General features: G+C 37.3%; 2 protein-coding genes across 2 annotated transcripts; one reads left to right on the top strand and one right to left on the bottom strand.

Moving 5' to 3' along the window:
* The first annotated feature begins 558 nt into the window (after window positions 1-558).
* Window positions 559-6,757, top strand: rfc5 (replication factor C (activator 1) 5). The gene is made up of 11 exons (XM_062416991.1): window positions 559-713; window positions 1,318-1,382; window positions 2,506-2,642; window positions 2,787-2,866; window positions 2,969-3,042; window positions 3,872-4,031; window positions 4,740-4,821; window positions 5,009-5,138; window positions 5,661-5,738; window positions 5,983-6,037; window positions 6,193-6,757. Exons 1-11 carry the CDS (start codon window positions 661-663, stop codon window positions 6,290-6,292), a joined length of 1,014 nt encoding a protein of 337 aa, XP_062272975.1. The 5' UTR covers window positions 559-660; the 3' UTR covers window positions 6,293-6,757.
* A 103-nt stretch (window positions 6,758-6,860) lies between these two features.
* On the bottom strand, window positions 6,861-14,153 carry wsb2 (WD repeat and SOCS box containing 2). The gene is made up of 9 exons (XM_062416989.1): window positions 13,864-14,153; window positions 13,480-13,648; window positions 12,089-12,294; window positions 11,867-11,998; window positions 10,844-10,944; window positions 9,574-9,770; window positions 9,146-9,235; window positions 8,917-9,033; window positions 6,861-7,510 (listed from the first exon to the last, which is right to left on the bottom strand). Exons 1-9 carry the CDS (start codon window positions 13,901-13,903, stop codon window positions 7,297-7,299), a joined length of 1,266 nt encoding a protein of 421 aa, XP_062272973.1. The 5' UTR covers window positions 13,904-14,153; the 3' UTR covers window positions 6,861-7,296.
* Window positions 14,154-14,746: the final 593 nt, after the last annotated feature.

Raw genomic sequence — 14,746 nt, 5'->3', positions numbered from 1 at the left:
CTTTTCATACATCATGATGTAATAAAATAAAAGGTAATAAAAGATTCATCTGAATATTTAAAAATATATATAATAAGGAAATAATCAAATAAGGTCCCAATAGAATAAAGTTCGTAAAACCAGAAAAGCTAGAAGGGATATTAAAAGGAAAAGAGAGGAAAATAAGACAATAAAACAACTAAGAGTAAAAGTGATGATGTAAAACCAGACATACAAATTGGGTTACGAAAAGGAAAACAACCAGGACATTAAAAAAAAAAAAAAGATAAAAACAATATCAGAATAGCCAAATAGTAAAACAGGCTAAAACGTAAAGTAAAAGACACAAAGTAATCCTAAATTATATAAAACAAGAGAGAAAATATTATATTATATTATATTATATTATTATTTATGTCACGCATTATATTATATTATATTATACTATATTACATTATATTATTTTTGCCACACACTATTTTCACAGTGGACAGTGACGTCACTGAGAACCCGCCCACAGCAGCCGGCAGTCATCCCATTGGCTTTACGTCGTGACGTTGACGCACGTTTTGTCGTCTAGCGCGCCAAACGCGGCTACCAACAAACAGCAAACGTAGAGTAAAGTTACTCTAAAAGTATTTATTAGTTTAGAGCTAAATTCACATTTAACAGCGGGGACACATGGCTTCTACCAGTAAAGCGCCTCTACCAGTAAAGGCTGTAAATTTACCATGGTGAGTGTAATGTCGTTTATCTCTAATAAAGTAAGTACAGTAGTGCTAGCCAGCTAACCTGGGAAGTAAGTGTGTGGATTGAAGCTAAGCAGCTAACATGTGTTTTCTTTTTGTCTTCAACTGGGTATTAATCTCAAATGCAAAATATGAATACTTAATCTGGAGCTATACGAGCTGCTCTTTAATTCGGCATATATAACATATAATAGTAATGTACTTTCGTCATTAAACGTCGTTAATTTGCCACCTGATCACAAACCTTTCTTGTCGGAAATGCTGCAGCGTCCACCGTGAGACAGTGATGATTTTGAGATTTTATTGAGATGTATTGATGGTTAGTGGAATATAAAGATGCCGTTATAATTAGCACCACAAGATTTGAAGTCCCCAACTTTAGTCAGAGTTTATGGCTTATTTACTGTCATTAATAATACATATGTGTATAATTCTGCATGTTTTCTATGGAGTTTGTATGGTGTACTCGTGTTGTTGGATTGTTGTAGTGCTGTGTCCTGATTGTGCTGTGTTTATAACTTATCCAAACTTACCGTAATCGAAAATAATGTTATTAATTTGTGTTTTTGTTTTATGTCTCATATTTTAGGGTTGAGAAATACAGACCACAGAAACTTGATGACCTGATCTCACACAAAGATATTCTAAGCACCAGTAAGTATGTGGTATGGACTGCGTGTCCTGTGTGATGTTATGTGTGGATGTTGCTGCTGTAAACTAAGCAACCTCCTGTGAAGTATCTATCTATCTATCTATCTATCTATCTATCTATCTATCTAACATTGTTTTAATGTTTTGCCACATTTATAACTTGAGAAAATGGCACACAAACATGATTTACAAAGTCATTTAACAGCTAAATATTTGAAGTGAGCTTCTTTTGCAGTCAGTGTTGTTGACTCTCATCTTTGCTGTTTATCAATATTAGAACAATTAAAAGGAAATAAATAAGCATTAAAATAGTTCAGGTGATGAAACTTATCATGTTAAATCCATAGTATTTCTATAATCAATGGTGTGTTCTTTCACTGCTGTCACTTCAGTTTTCTCAGTTTTTGAATATTGACTCAAATGTGAGCTTCAGCTTTATGACAGTAAAATTTACAAGACTCTCTAAAATAGGGCTGTAACTAATGATTATTTTCACTATCGATTAATCTGTTGATAATTTTCTCGATTTGTTGTTTGGTCTATAACATGTCAGCAAATGGTGAAATATGTCGATCACTGTTTCCCAAAGCCCAAAGTTACATCCTCAGATTTCTTCTTTTGTCCCGACCAACAGTTCATAACCCAAAGATACTGAATTTATTATCATAGAAGAATAAAGATATCAGAAGATATTCATATTTTAGAAGCTGGAATCAGGAAATGTTGACATTTTTAACTTTTTTCCTGAACTCTGAACAATTAGTCTCACATAAAAAGTTGCAGCTCTACTTTAAAAGATGATTGTTGGCAAGGTCATTATTTTTCAGGTGTGCATGTTCCACATTTCTTGTTATTTTTGTATTTTTGGCTCCGTCCTAATAGCAACAATTATCAATCATGTTTATTCCACTAGTCTAAGGCCAGTAGGCAGCTAATACTAAAGCTACAACTTTCTAACTTTCAGTATGTGGTTTCTTTATGTTTTAAATCACATTGCAGCTCTCTACTACTAAACTCGAAGATTACATTCAGTCTAAAAAGGAACTCCACATATTCATACACTCACATTTCTTTCCTTGTTTTTTGTTTTATTTTTTTGTTATTCAACTGTTCCTCGTCTTATCAGTCCAGAAGTTTATCAGCGAGGACAGACTTCCTCATCTCTTGTTCTACGGTCCCCCTGGAACGGGTAAAACTTCCACCATCCTCGCCTGTGCCAAGCAGCTGTACCAGGACAAACAGTTCAACTCCATGGTGTTGGAGGTATGCCTCAACTTGTACATCACAAGTTTTTAGTTTAGAGCGATGTGAAGACTTTAACTTCTCTTTGTCACCTGTTTATTTTTTGTAGTTCATGGAAGAGACTTTGTTGATTAATATTTATATTTTACTAACTTTGTTTTCTAGCTTAATGCTTCAGATGACAGAGGTATTGATGTTGTACGAGGCCCCATTCTGAGTTTTGCCAGCACCAGGACCATCTTCAAGTAAGACTGATCCCTAACAGTTATCCATTTTCTACTGTTACTTAAAGGGAATCATTTTAACCGCTCCTCCTTTTTTTTTTCTCTGTCCCTCTCGTCCTCCAGGAAGGGCTTCAAGTTAGTGATACTGGACGAGGCTGATGCCATGACCCAGGATGCCCAGAATGCACTGCGGCGAGGTAAGCCATCTGTTCGGCCGGGCGTCACCCACTGAGAGCTGCACGGCTCGCTGAGCAGCCAGACAATTTGGCCGTGTGTCTGCTGGTACACCCTAATATTCATTTTTATAAAATCTAGTATCTGAAGGAGAGTGAGGAGCTGATTAGATTTTAGATTCTGGTTGAAATTAGAACCTTTTATTAGGCCTTGAAATTTGTATTATGTTTCCTTTTTTTATGGTCTTAACATGAACTCATCTGATGATAATTTGTGCTCATTTATTTTGTTTAAAATGTTTTAATTTGTAAAGTTATGTGTGTCTTCAAATGGTGTTAATCTAGTAATATTTATTTGTTTTAATACAAATATATAAAATATAACACAATAAAAACAAAACATTAAATAAGATTTCATTTATCACAGTTTAAAAAATTACATAGATATTACAACATATTAAATTGCATGGGTTTTACTCCATCCCCAAGTTGTGGATTGTGATGTATATATTCAGCCTCTCCAGAGACATCAGTCACAGAATATTATTGGACACATTAGTTGAGGCATGCACATTTAATCAATATATTATATTCAGAGTGTAATATCAGTATCTGACTGCTGAAATGTCCCAATCAGAGAGTTTAGAACTTTGTTACACGTGATTGCTGAACAGAAAATTCCACAATTTGAAATATAGTTGTTATTTGGCAAAAATTACCAAACCAAAATGTTATATTATGTAGATTTGAGAACCAACATACTGCTCTCTTGGACACACTTAATTATTCACTACTTTTTTAAAACTTTTTTTTACAGTGATTTCTAACTCTCATCTCTCTCTCTTTGGTTCAGTGATTGAAAAGTTCACAGAAAATACTCGTTTCTGTATGATCTGCAACTACCTGTCCAAGATCATCCCGGCACTGCAGTCGCGTTGCACCAGGTTTCGCTTCGGCCCGTTGTCCCCGGACCAGATGATCCCCCGCCTGGAGCACGTAGTCCAGCAGGAGAAGTATGTGTTAGAGTGATGGTTTTTTTCTCCATGTGTGTTTTAAAAAAAATCTGAGGTAGAAAACATTTTCTAAGAGCTCCTTGTTGTTTTCTTAATGTCACTAAATTTAAAAAAACTACCAGTGCTATGATATGTTACTCCAAAAACACTGGCAGCATCAACTGGCCTTTACACTGCTGGTTAATATGATACTAGTTTGAGAAATATGCAATGCAGGGGAATTTTTTCACAGCACAAAACAAAAAATACTTTGTTTACCTTGTCGTTGTTGGGCAGGTTGCACCAAACGTGTGCTGTATTGCTGTGAAATCAATGTGGTTAATGGGGAAAAAAGGGCCTAAAATGTGCTTAGTAATAAAACAAATTAGCGGGTGGGAGTTTGAAGAAACCAATTAGCTTGATCATAATCACATTTTAGGTTTTATTTGTCACATACACATTATACAAGACAACAGCAGTGAAATGTTCCCCTGCTGTTCAAAATATACAAAAAGAAAGAAACAGATTGTCAAGAAAAGAAGAGATGATAGAAAAACTAATAAAAATACACAAACAACAATAAATACAACTTGAAACAAAGTCATAATTTATGGTGCATTATGGTTAAATATAATTCACGTGAAACTGAATATGAAAATGTCAGAACTCAAGTGAGACAGTTTTTTCTTGATTTTAAAGAGTGTATTGTTTTTTGTTTCTTTCTGGCAGTGTTGACATAACTCCAGATGGAATGAAGGCCATTGTGACTTTATCATCAGGAGATATGAGAAGATCACTCAACATACTGCAGGTTGGATTAAAGGCTGATCATTCTCACTGTGTTCTCCAGCTTCTCTTCAGCTTCAAGTTTTCTAGCACTTGATTCCTATTGTGCACTAAAAGAGCTGAAACAAAGCATGTCTTTTTTTACACATTCATGTGATTAAAGAAGCATCATCCAGACAGTAGAGTGTACTAACTTAAGTTTGTGATTTCAGAGCACCAGTATGGCGTATGGAAAGGTCACTGAGGATACAGTGTACACCTGCACAGGTCACCCACTCCGCTCCGATATAGCCAACATCCTCGACTGGTCCCTCAACAAAGACTTCACCGCAGCTTACAACCGTATCTTTCACCTTAAATGTGGCAGATAATAACTGCATTTTAAACACGAGCATTTGACTTTTATATGGATCTTGAAGCAGAAAATTAAGACTTAGACACATTTACATAGCTACATTATCCATTTTGGATGATTGAATGATTGGCTGCACTTTTTAAAAGTAGCTATACTTGATTAAAACAGTGTGTCAAATTACAATATGTAGTGTTAGTGAATTAAAGAGCTCATTGTTTAGCTGTTCAGATGCAACTTCACTGTTTTGGTTGATGGTTTTTAGAGGAAAAGCTCTGAAAGTCTACTTTACACCACCTGCTCAGCACCAAACAAAACTGGACTCCAAATTAATAATTATGTAACTGCTGTCCACAAGTAAGCAACATTTTGCTAGCAAATCCAAATATCTGCTCAGAAGGTGATGATATGTCAGTGTGGTCCTCACAGCTTGTTTCTGCTGCCCCCAAGTGGCCAAAAAACACAATACACCCACAAATCCCAGTCTAGATTCTTTAACACCTTCATCACAGAGATCCTTCAGCTGAAGACTTTGAAAGGCTTGGCCCTGCATGATATCCTCACGGAGGTTCACCTGCTTATACACAGAGGTAAGAGCCCTGTTAAGCTGGTGATGACTGATTTAAATAAAAGGTTGTTCATTTAACTTTTTAGTTGCTTCTAGAAACCCATTATAATAGCAGTCTTAGCTGTGGCAGATGTCTTTAACTGTAGGTGAATTCCCACTGCTCTGTTCACATATATAAGATTTCAGTCTAGTTGATGATAATCTGCAATTCTAAAGTCGCACATCAGTGTTTAATTGCAAGTGAGTAATTTCTTTTCCCCTTCCAGTTGACTTTCCCCCAGATGTTCGGATGTGTCTGCTCATCAAGTTGGCTGACATTGAGTAAGTGAAAACACTGCTGCTTCTTCATGTAAATGTTTAGAAACATAATGGAAGTTTACATCACTTACAGTTAATTCAAAAGACGTATTATCAATTTCATAAAGATGTTGAATTGTTGTATTTGCACTCCTGACAAACGTGTGTCCCCTCCTCAGACACAGACTCGCCTCAGGAACCAATGAGAAGATCCAGCTGAGCTCGATGGTCGCAGCTTTCCAGGCAGTGAGAGACCTGGTGGTCAGCGAGGCCTCGTAGATACCCCACAATAAACTTTTTAAATTGGTAGCAACCTTTACTTCTGTTCATGCTAGAATACAAAACAAGCGGATCATAGCATTACATAAAAAAAAAACAAAGAAAGATGAAGTGGAAAAGGTTGGCAATAGTCCTGCAATTGTCCCCTTTTCATCCTGGAAGTATCTCTATCTTTCAGTGCCAGCAAGAACTGATAATAGCTTGTTTTTTTTCCAGACAAATGATTTCACTGATAAGCACTCTTTTTTTAAGATGAGAAATCATGTGTTTGTTTATGAAGAAAGCAGATACTTTAGTCCTTTATGTGTGCACCGCATGTTACCCACCTCTACTCCACACTTTGTACAGTTTGGCAGATGTCTCTGACACACGTGCCAGCAGCTATCTGACTCACTAAAATCTGCGTAAAATTGAGAACAATGAAAGGCAGTTGTTTGTAACTAGTACCTACAAAGATACGCCCTTTGGCACTTAAATACAGACTTGGAAAACTGTTAATTGTGTTATGTCTTGGATCAACTCCACAAATTCATCCACCATATGTAAGAATACATCTGGGACATGTACATGTGTTTGAATCTGTTTAATAAAACTATTTCCTATATATCCAGGTTTTCTTTTATATTGACATCTGCAGTTACAGTAGTAGTGCATGTGATCATAGTTGCTCTATGATGATAAACCCAGGGATTAGAAATACATATACATTTGATATTTACACAATAAATTAACAGTATATAAAAGTGTAATATTCAAGTCAAATAAGTAAATTAAAATTAATTTTATGCATCTTACAGAAGTTGTGCAATAAATGAAATTCTTAGTGTAGGAATGTTACATCTAAGGTAAATTATGAGATGCTCCTTGTGCTATATTTATGCTTTAAAAGCATCTTGTGTTCAGCAAACAAAATATGCCTCTTTTTTTTTTAATATTATGAGACAGTGTATAACAATCACTCGCTGTAAATGTCAGTGGTTACATTGTGTTTAAACATTTCTGGTTTAACTTTGCCAGTCCTCTTCATCTGAGGAGCAGCAGGTCTTGAGGCGGTCAGGGATGTTGCGGTAAGTGAGGTACTCCAGGATCCTCTTGGGAAGAGGCAGCGGCTCCATCTGGTGCGTGGAGACTGAGTGGCGCAGGATGGATCGGCACAGGTGGCACAGGCTGGGCACCGTCCTGGGAACCCTCCAGAACCTCACATGGCCGTCCCTCGTTCTGCCAGAAGAGAAAAACCTTGATGGTTATGATACAGATATGTAGTGGGCGATAGGGCTGAATGCACTGCAGAAAACATACAAATAGACAAAATGCAAAGAAATAAAAATGTGGATGTGTCTTTTACCATTTCTGTTTATTATATAGTACTGTATGCTCTGTGACAAACTAATAGTAAGAAAAATCGATCCAGAGCTGCAATAGAGAGTTTAGTCAAACTACTTTTTTTCCCTCTCCATTAAGCCTAATAATGACCTTTAACACTCAAGTGCTTTTTTAAAATGTTTTAGCTGTTTTTCTTTTTTGCTAAATACATTTTACATGTCAAAGCGGTGGTGATTTCTTCATGTGCTGATGTTTGTATATTAGATTGTATTTTCTTATCTTGCAGTGTATATAGCACTACAAGCCACTGTAAAAGTCAGGCGCTTATGTTAAAAGTTTACTCTTTACTTTATCTCACTCTATTTAGTATTTATAAGCACTATACACACATTCAATTATTGGTATTGTAACACACAATAATGTAGTTGCATACAGATGTAAGAACATTTATAATATATAATTATATAATATTTTTTTTAGCAACAATTATAACTTCTATGAGGACATTTTCTGTTATTACAACTGTTGTACTTCATTGGCATTCATACTTATGGATGTCCACAGGAAGAGTATGTATTTATGGATAAATATATTGAGAAATGATTAATTCATATACTGCATATATGGCCGCTAAATATGGGGGTTTAAAATAAAGTGCAAACAAATACACACAAGTTCCAGAGGGTTTTGCATTAAGAATAAAATGGATCACAGAGTGTAATTAGCCTTATTTTATGCTAAATGCTGCAGTTGATAATTATTTGTATGAAAGATTAATTTATTGGCTGTTCATAAACTGATCCTAGAAATGTCACAAATGGTGAAAATGCCCTCTAAGCTTTTTTCAGAGCTCTATGTAAAATCTTCAAATTGCTTGATTTGTCTGACCAGCCGGTCAAAAGATTAAAATACAGTCATATGAAACCAAAAAAGTAGCAACCTCTCACATTTGAACCAGCAAATGTTTAACAACAGCTTTCATGATTCATTAATTCATCAGATTATGATTATTACTCAGCTCTAGATTTATGCTTTGATGAAAATATCTGTGTTTGGAGCATGTTTCATTTGGATGGTGAGCAGATGAGTGGGTTATGCTGCAGGAGCAGTTTGAGACGCTTTTTGATAGTTTCACCTCACTGATGGAAGTCACTGTAACCACCATTAAATTAAATTGAATCCAAGCTGAATGCAGCCATCGTCCCATTGAAAAGGAGCAGGCTACAAAGTTAAATAGCCAACCTTCAAGTCTATTGGAAGTAAGTGGAGTAATATTAGGACAAATGTAGGAGGATCTTTACCCAGTGGCGACCACTCCGCCTTGTGGATGGTAGTTGCAGCAGAGCCCATTAGAGTCTCGGTCCGTCTTCGTCTGCATCACCATCCCTTTCTTTCCCGCCTCCCAGATCCGAAGAGGTCTGCAAACATAACACATGGATATAAAATCATTTTGTCCAGTGCGAGATGTACTTACATGATGTGCGATTTAAAGAAGAAGAATAAAGAAGATGAAACTAATAAATGACTCACCTGTCGTCAGTCACGATCGCCAAGTTCAAGCCGTTAGGAGAGAACTGTATTGATGAGATCTGGTTTTGCCCGTAATCTTCAAAGTAGTCTCTGTGCCAACATTACAAACAGATAACCAACAATGTAAGGATATGAATCGAGGAGCGGGTTTCACAACAGACCTGCACACCTGGACATACTTTCAGGCAGTGCATCAGATGTAAACAGTGATAGTGTGGCTGATGTTTACCATACAAAGTATCATCCTCTTCTCAAGATAGCTGCTTAAAGTTGCTGCCAATATAAAGAAACTGACATCTGGGCTCAAGATGTAACGGCTAAGATGTTTCTCACGTTCCTCATTTAACAATTACACAATAGATTTTGGCTCAGGCACTGTTGCTGTCTCCCATATTCGACTAATTGACTGCAACAGAGTGAAAACTTACACCAGAGTGGCCAGTTTCTCTGCGGTGTAAGGGTCCCAGAGGTCGATCCACCAGCTGGAGCCGCTGAAGGCAGCGGTGGCGAGCAGCGCCCCGTCAGGAGAGAAGTCACAGGAAGACAAAAGGTACAAGGTCTTATGGGTCCCTCCTGTAAGGTTCCTGATGAATATGTACGAGCGCAGACTCCACAGGCACACCATCTGATGAAGATAATATCATAAAGGATTAATAGTCTTAGTCTTTAATCCTTGCTGTAAGGATTAGTTTTTATTTGGAGTGGTAATATGCGTTTAGTCGAGGCTTAAAATCAATACGCCCTATATAAATGAATTCAGAGGCTGTAATGCCAAAAAATGCTTTTTGCCTCTCAGTAATTCTGCACTGATTCAGTGAGTGTCAACAGGACAGGCTGAAACACGCAGCAAACTGTTTGGAGGGCGATTGTGATCTTAAAGTCTGGTGTTACACAACGTTAAGCTGCCTACGTTCAGCGCTTTTTCTCTGCACACGAGAAAGTGTCAAATTCACAGTTTGACAAGAGTGGGAAGAGCTCCCTGGTGCTCCACACAAAGAACAAAGAATCTAACTGCTAAACTTTCTGTCAGTCTAACAACACGCAAAACGCAGGAGTGGATGAAGATAATTAAGATCCAGGAATACTCCTCCTTCACTTTCATCCTTGCCTGCTATAACCAAAGGCAATCTCTCAATCAGCCACTGCAAGATATGTTGCTCTACTGACCAGATAAACAGGCTAATGGTCAGAAACTAAAACTTTCCTTGTTGTAAAAGGAACTAACACTAACAAAAAAGCAGTCTAACGCAGTTGTGCAACACTAATCAGTGGCCAATTTCCAGAACTGAAATGCTAAATATTTGCTCTTTTGCCCACATGTAATGGTTGCGACAGTTTTAGCTACTGCTGAGAAATCTTACCAGAGAACTGAGGTGTTATTAAGTTCACTGATTGGACACAGAACTGATGCAGAAAATCTAGATTAAAAACCATCAAGGGGGAAATAAAGAGAGCTTTGTTATGTCAGGATGATTTCTGACAGTTTGGAGATTTAGGACATTTAGAAGTGTTGAAGTTTTGAACTCTAACAAGTCTATAAGTAGGTTAAAAAAGTCAATTAATACATAAAAACAATGCATGCATGAAACAATTAATAATGTCCTTCAGCATCTACAGTGATGCAAATGTGTGTGTTATTATGATCCTTAGCTCTGCTCTGAATGCAAAGCAGCGTACATTTAAAATAAAATAACTCACTCTGTCAAACCTTCCGACAGATGCAATCATGCTGCAGTCTGATGACACGCTGCAGCAGCTGATCCAGTCTTTATGGCCCGAGAGCACCTGCACCTTTTTGCCTGCAACAGACAGAAAACAGATGAACTTAACTGAACTGAACAACACAGACCAGAAAGATTCAAACTGGACACGAAATCTTTTCACATAACCGGTTCTTGAGGAAGTGGTGGAGAACATGACTCCCTCATGTGTAAATATGATCACTTGTTTGAACTTCCCACGTTTTGAACAGAGGGTTTAGTACAGTCGAACTGCACAGCGATAAAACGTGGAAGAAATGCATATCATGAGGCTTTAGATTGATTAAAATCAGTTTGCAAAGCCTTGAAACGTGCTTCATCATGTTTCATGGCAAAGTTTCACACCTTGAACAGTTCAAGGATGCTCAGACATCTGACAATTTAGTCAGCAGGCTGAAAAGCCTCGCCTCGATGAGCAATGGGCCAAAAAGAAGGACTAATGGTAAGGAAACATGTAAAGTCCATAAAAAGGTATGATGTAACAGCAGTAGGTTCATGTATAATTAATATGGCTGTACAGTCTTAAATGTCAGATCTTTCCACCTGCCTTCAACGCGTCAACGGGGAAGAATGATTACAATTATGTAATTTTTAAAAATGTTTTCTGGGATGGATTAGCAGGCCTGTGAGCTGGTTCTCACACCACACTGGCATTTCACTGAAGCCAAATTACAACATAAGGAGTTTAAGAGCAAAACGTGAGGGTTAAATAAACAAATACACTTTAATGGGTGTCGAATCATATTCAACCTGAAAGTCAAAATGCTCCATTTTCTTTAACTAATCAAAGATTAAACAGTCTTTGTTGCATTGTGTGATTAATAAACATTAAAGTGATATCAGTAAGGATGGTTTGAGAACGCCGCTCAAAATTATGTTATCACAAGAGATCATAAAAAACGCCACACCTCTCTAAACCTGACCTCACATCAGCTTACTCATTAGTGAACAATGCACACACCTTTCTGATTCAGGTCCCAGATCCTCAGGGTCTTATCCCGAGAAGATGATATGAGTGTGAGCGTCCCGTTCTGAGGGAATACAAGGTCCCTCACAACGCCTTCGTGGCCGTGGAGATCAAACACAGCCTCGCCTGAAGGTGCATAAAAACATACTTAATCTTCTTATCTGGAAAAACAACACAGATAACGTCCTCGCCAAGCAGAAACAACAAGGATCTCACCTGTTAACACATTCCAGATTTTAATCACGCCATTCTCCAAACCCGTGGCCAGAAGCAGACTGTTTTTCCATTTCGATGATGTTTTAGCTCTGCCGGCTGAGGCTGCGGCTGATTTTGGGGGTCTGGGTCCGAAGGCGAGTCCCCACACTGGGTGACCACAGCTAAAACTCTTGTCTCCTCGGTCGGTCTCTCCATCCTGACTGTCTCTGTGTGGGAGAGAAGATCATCAATTATCCAGATATAATAAAAGCTCATATGTACATGCTCATGCAAAGCTGGAGACGGTAAGTGATTCCGCCTTCAAGTGCTGTGGGAAATGTTAAAATCAGATGAAATAAGAATTCATACGGTGCAAATAACAATAATCTGGCAAACTGTCACTGGTCATTTAAAATATTTAAATACTTAATGAGTCACACAAGTTGATTTGTCACAGAATATTGCCTTTGCAACCCCCACAAAACCTGTTTTTCCAACTTACTCACTGTCATATTTCCCCTGAGGATGTGAGTAAACATGAGGGTTGAGTATTGACTAAAATGCGTCCGTAGCAAAGAATACAGTCAACTCAAGTATCTCAAATGTTTGTTCATATGTTTGATCTGATATTTTCCAATTATAACCAGGAGCCGTTAGACTTCTTTACAACTTAAACATGACGATTGGTGGTTTTTTCTAAATTTCTAAATTTAGTTTAACAAATCAAGCAAACTGAAGAAGTCATGGCGGAGATCTGACAAATTGTGAATGCCCTGCACTATATTTTCACATTTCATTGACTTAATTAATTAATGAAGTCATCAGATCAATACATACATGGAAATAATTAATTGCAGGCCTTATAATTATGGATTATTAGTTTCATGTCTCAACAAATTATTTCATGCTGGATACTTTGAGCCTACACTTTGACTGTGGGGTAATTTTATCATATATTTATGTACCTCACCACCCACTTTATTAGGAACAGGTGTAGGAACAGTAATATTTTATCTCCCTTGTGTATGTTAATGGGGTGGGCAAAAGTTTAGGAACATTATTCAATATAATCAACTCCAGTACACCACCACCCACTATTACCTCAATACTGAACATAGAGTAGAATTATCACTTTTCTGACAATACTAACACAAAGTGAAAACGAGATTTGTAAATGTAGAATTTATGGCAGAACTGTTTTGCTTCATTTCATTCATGTATTTATATTTAATAATGTATTTACATGGATCATTTTAATTATGTAAATTTTTAAAAACAAGTAGTATGGTATATGGGCCAATTAAATCAATTAAAGGTTTATTCTATCTACATATGGTTTTCTTTGCCGAAACCAGGATTTTCGAGCTACACTTGAATGCATCTTTTAAATGGACAGGTAAACTAACACATACTCTGAGTCCAAAGGCCAGGCGACCACCCAGACGATCCCGTGTCCCATCGACCATGCAAACCAGGCTCCGTCCGGGGAGAAGTCCACGCTCCAGGTCTCACATCCCGCCCGGCCCTCTAAGGACGGGGGTCGCCTGGTCTTCAGCTCCAGGATGAGAGCCGGATCGGTCGCTGAAAGTAGGGGGGGCGAGAAAAAAACAACATGAAAACATTAACAGTGGACAGATTCATCCTTCACTGACACTGATCCCCTCCCCCTATTTACCCTCCTCAGCTCTGGAGGGTTTTTAATCCGGTGCCTGGTAACGGAGCGTCGCAATGACAACCAGGACTGAGTTCACACATCATGCATACAAAAACACGCACATAAAAAACACTCTACTTACATGCATGCTGCAGCTCCGCGTTGTTTTCTCTGGAGCACATTGTCGCCTTTTTCACATTCTTCGCTTTACCTGCCACTTCCTGAGTCTGTCCCCCCTGTGCGACTCTTCTCCATTTAAAGAAGACGCAATAAAAAATAAAAAAGCACTCTCCTGTCAGCTGACTTCTTCTTCTTTTGTGTTTGCTTCTGTTTTCTGAAAATGACTCCCTGGATGTCTTAAGCTATGTAAACAAAATAAATAAAAAGTGAGAGCAGTAAGCAAAATGTTCCTCTGGTTTCCTGCTGTCTGACTCTGTGTTCACCACTGGCTGCACTGTTTCTCAACGTGATCACGTTTTCCTTTAATTACGTAACCTCACAAAAACTAAGCCACACCCCTTCATGAAATGCTTATAAATCTCTTTGGTATGTCAATGATTCACTGATTCAAGTGGAAAAACACATCCTTGACGAATAATAATAATATTACAATTAAAAAAGGGTTAGGGTTAGGAGTAAGGCATGACATTGAGGATAATTTAATTGAGTTTTTCTCTTCTAGTTGGGAAGACAACCTTTTTTTTTAAAGATATAAAAATATGTAAAGATTAACTACAGGAACATTTTTATATTTAAAAAAGAGAGACAAAGTAATAGAAAACAGGAAACTTCTTACAGGAAACACCAGAGGTAGGAATGTAGAAATTCAGAATACCCAAATAAAATAAAAGATGAATATATAATAAAGAAATAATAAAATAAAGTTACTTTACAATGAAGTAAATAAAACAAGAAGTGTGAGGAGGGGTATTTAAAATGAAAACAAAGATAAGAAGAAAAGAAAATAATACAATATGAAAAACAACAAAAATAAAGTTCAATTGAAAGCCAGATTTAAAAGGTAT

Source organism: Scomber scombrus, chromosome 4 (genome assembly GCF_963691925.1).
Source record: "Scomber scombrus chromosome 4, fScoSco1.1, whole genome shotgun sequence".
NCBI lineage: Eukaryota > Metazoa > Chordata > Actinopteri > Scombriformes > Scombridae > Scomber > Scomber scombrus.
Note: the sequence above shows the minus strand (reverse complement) of the source record. Positions and strands in the feature narration are given on the sequence as shown.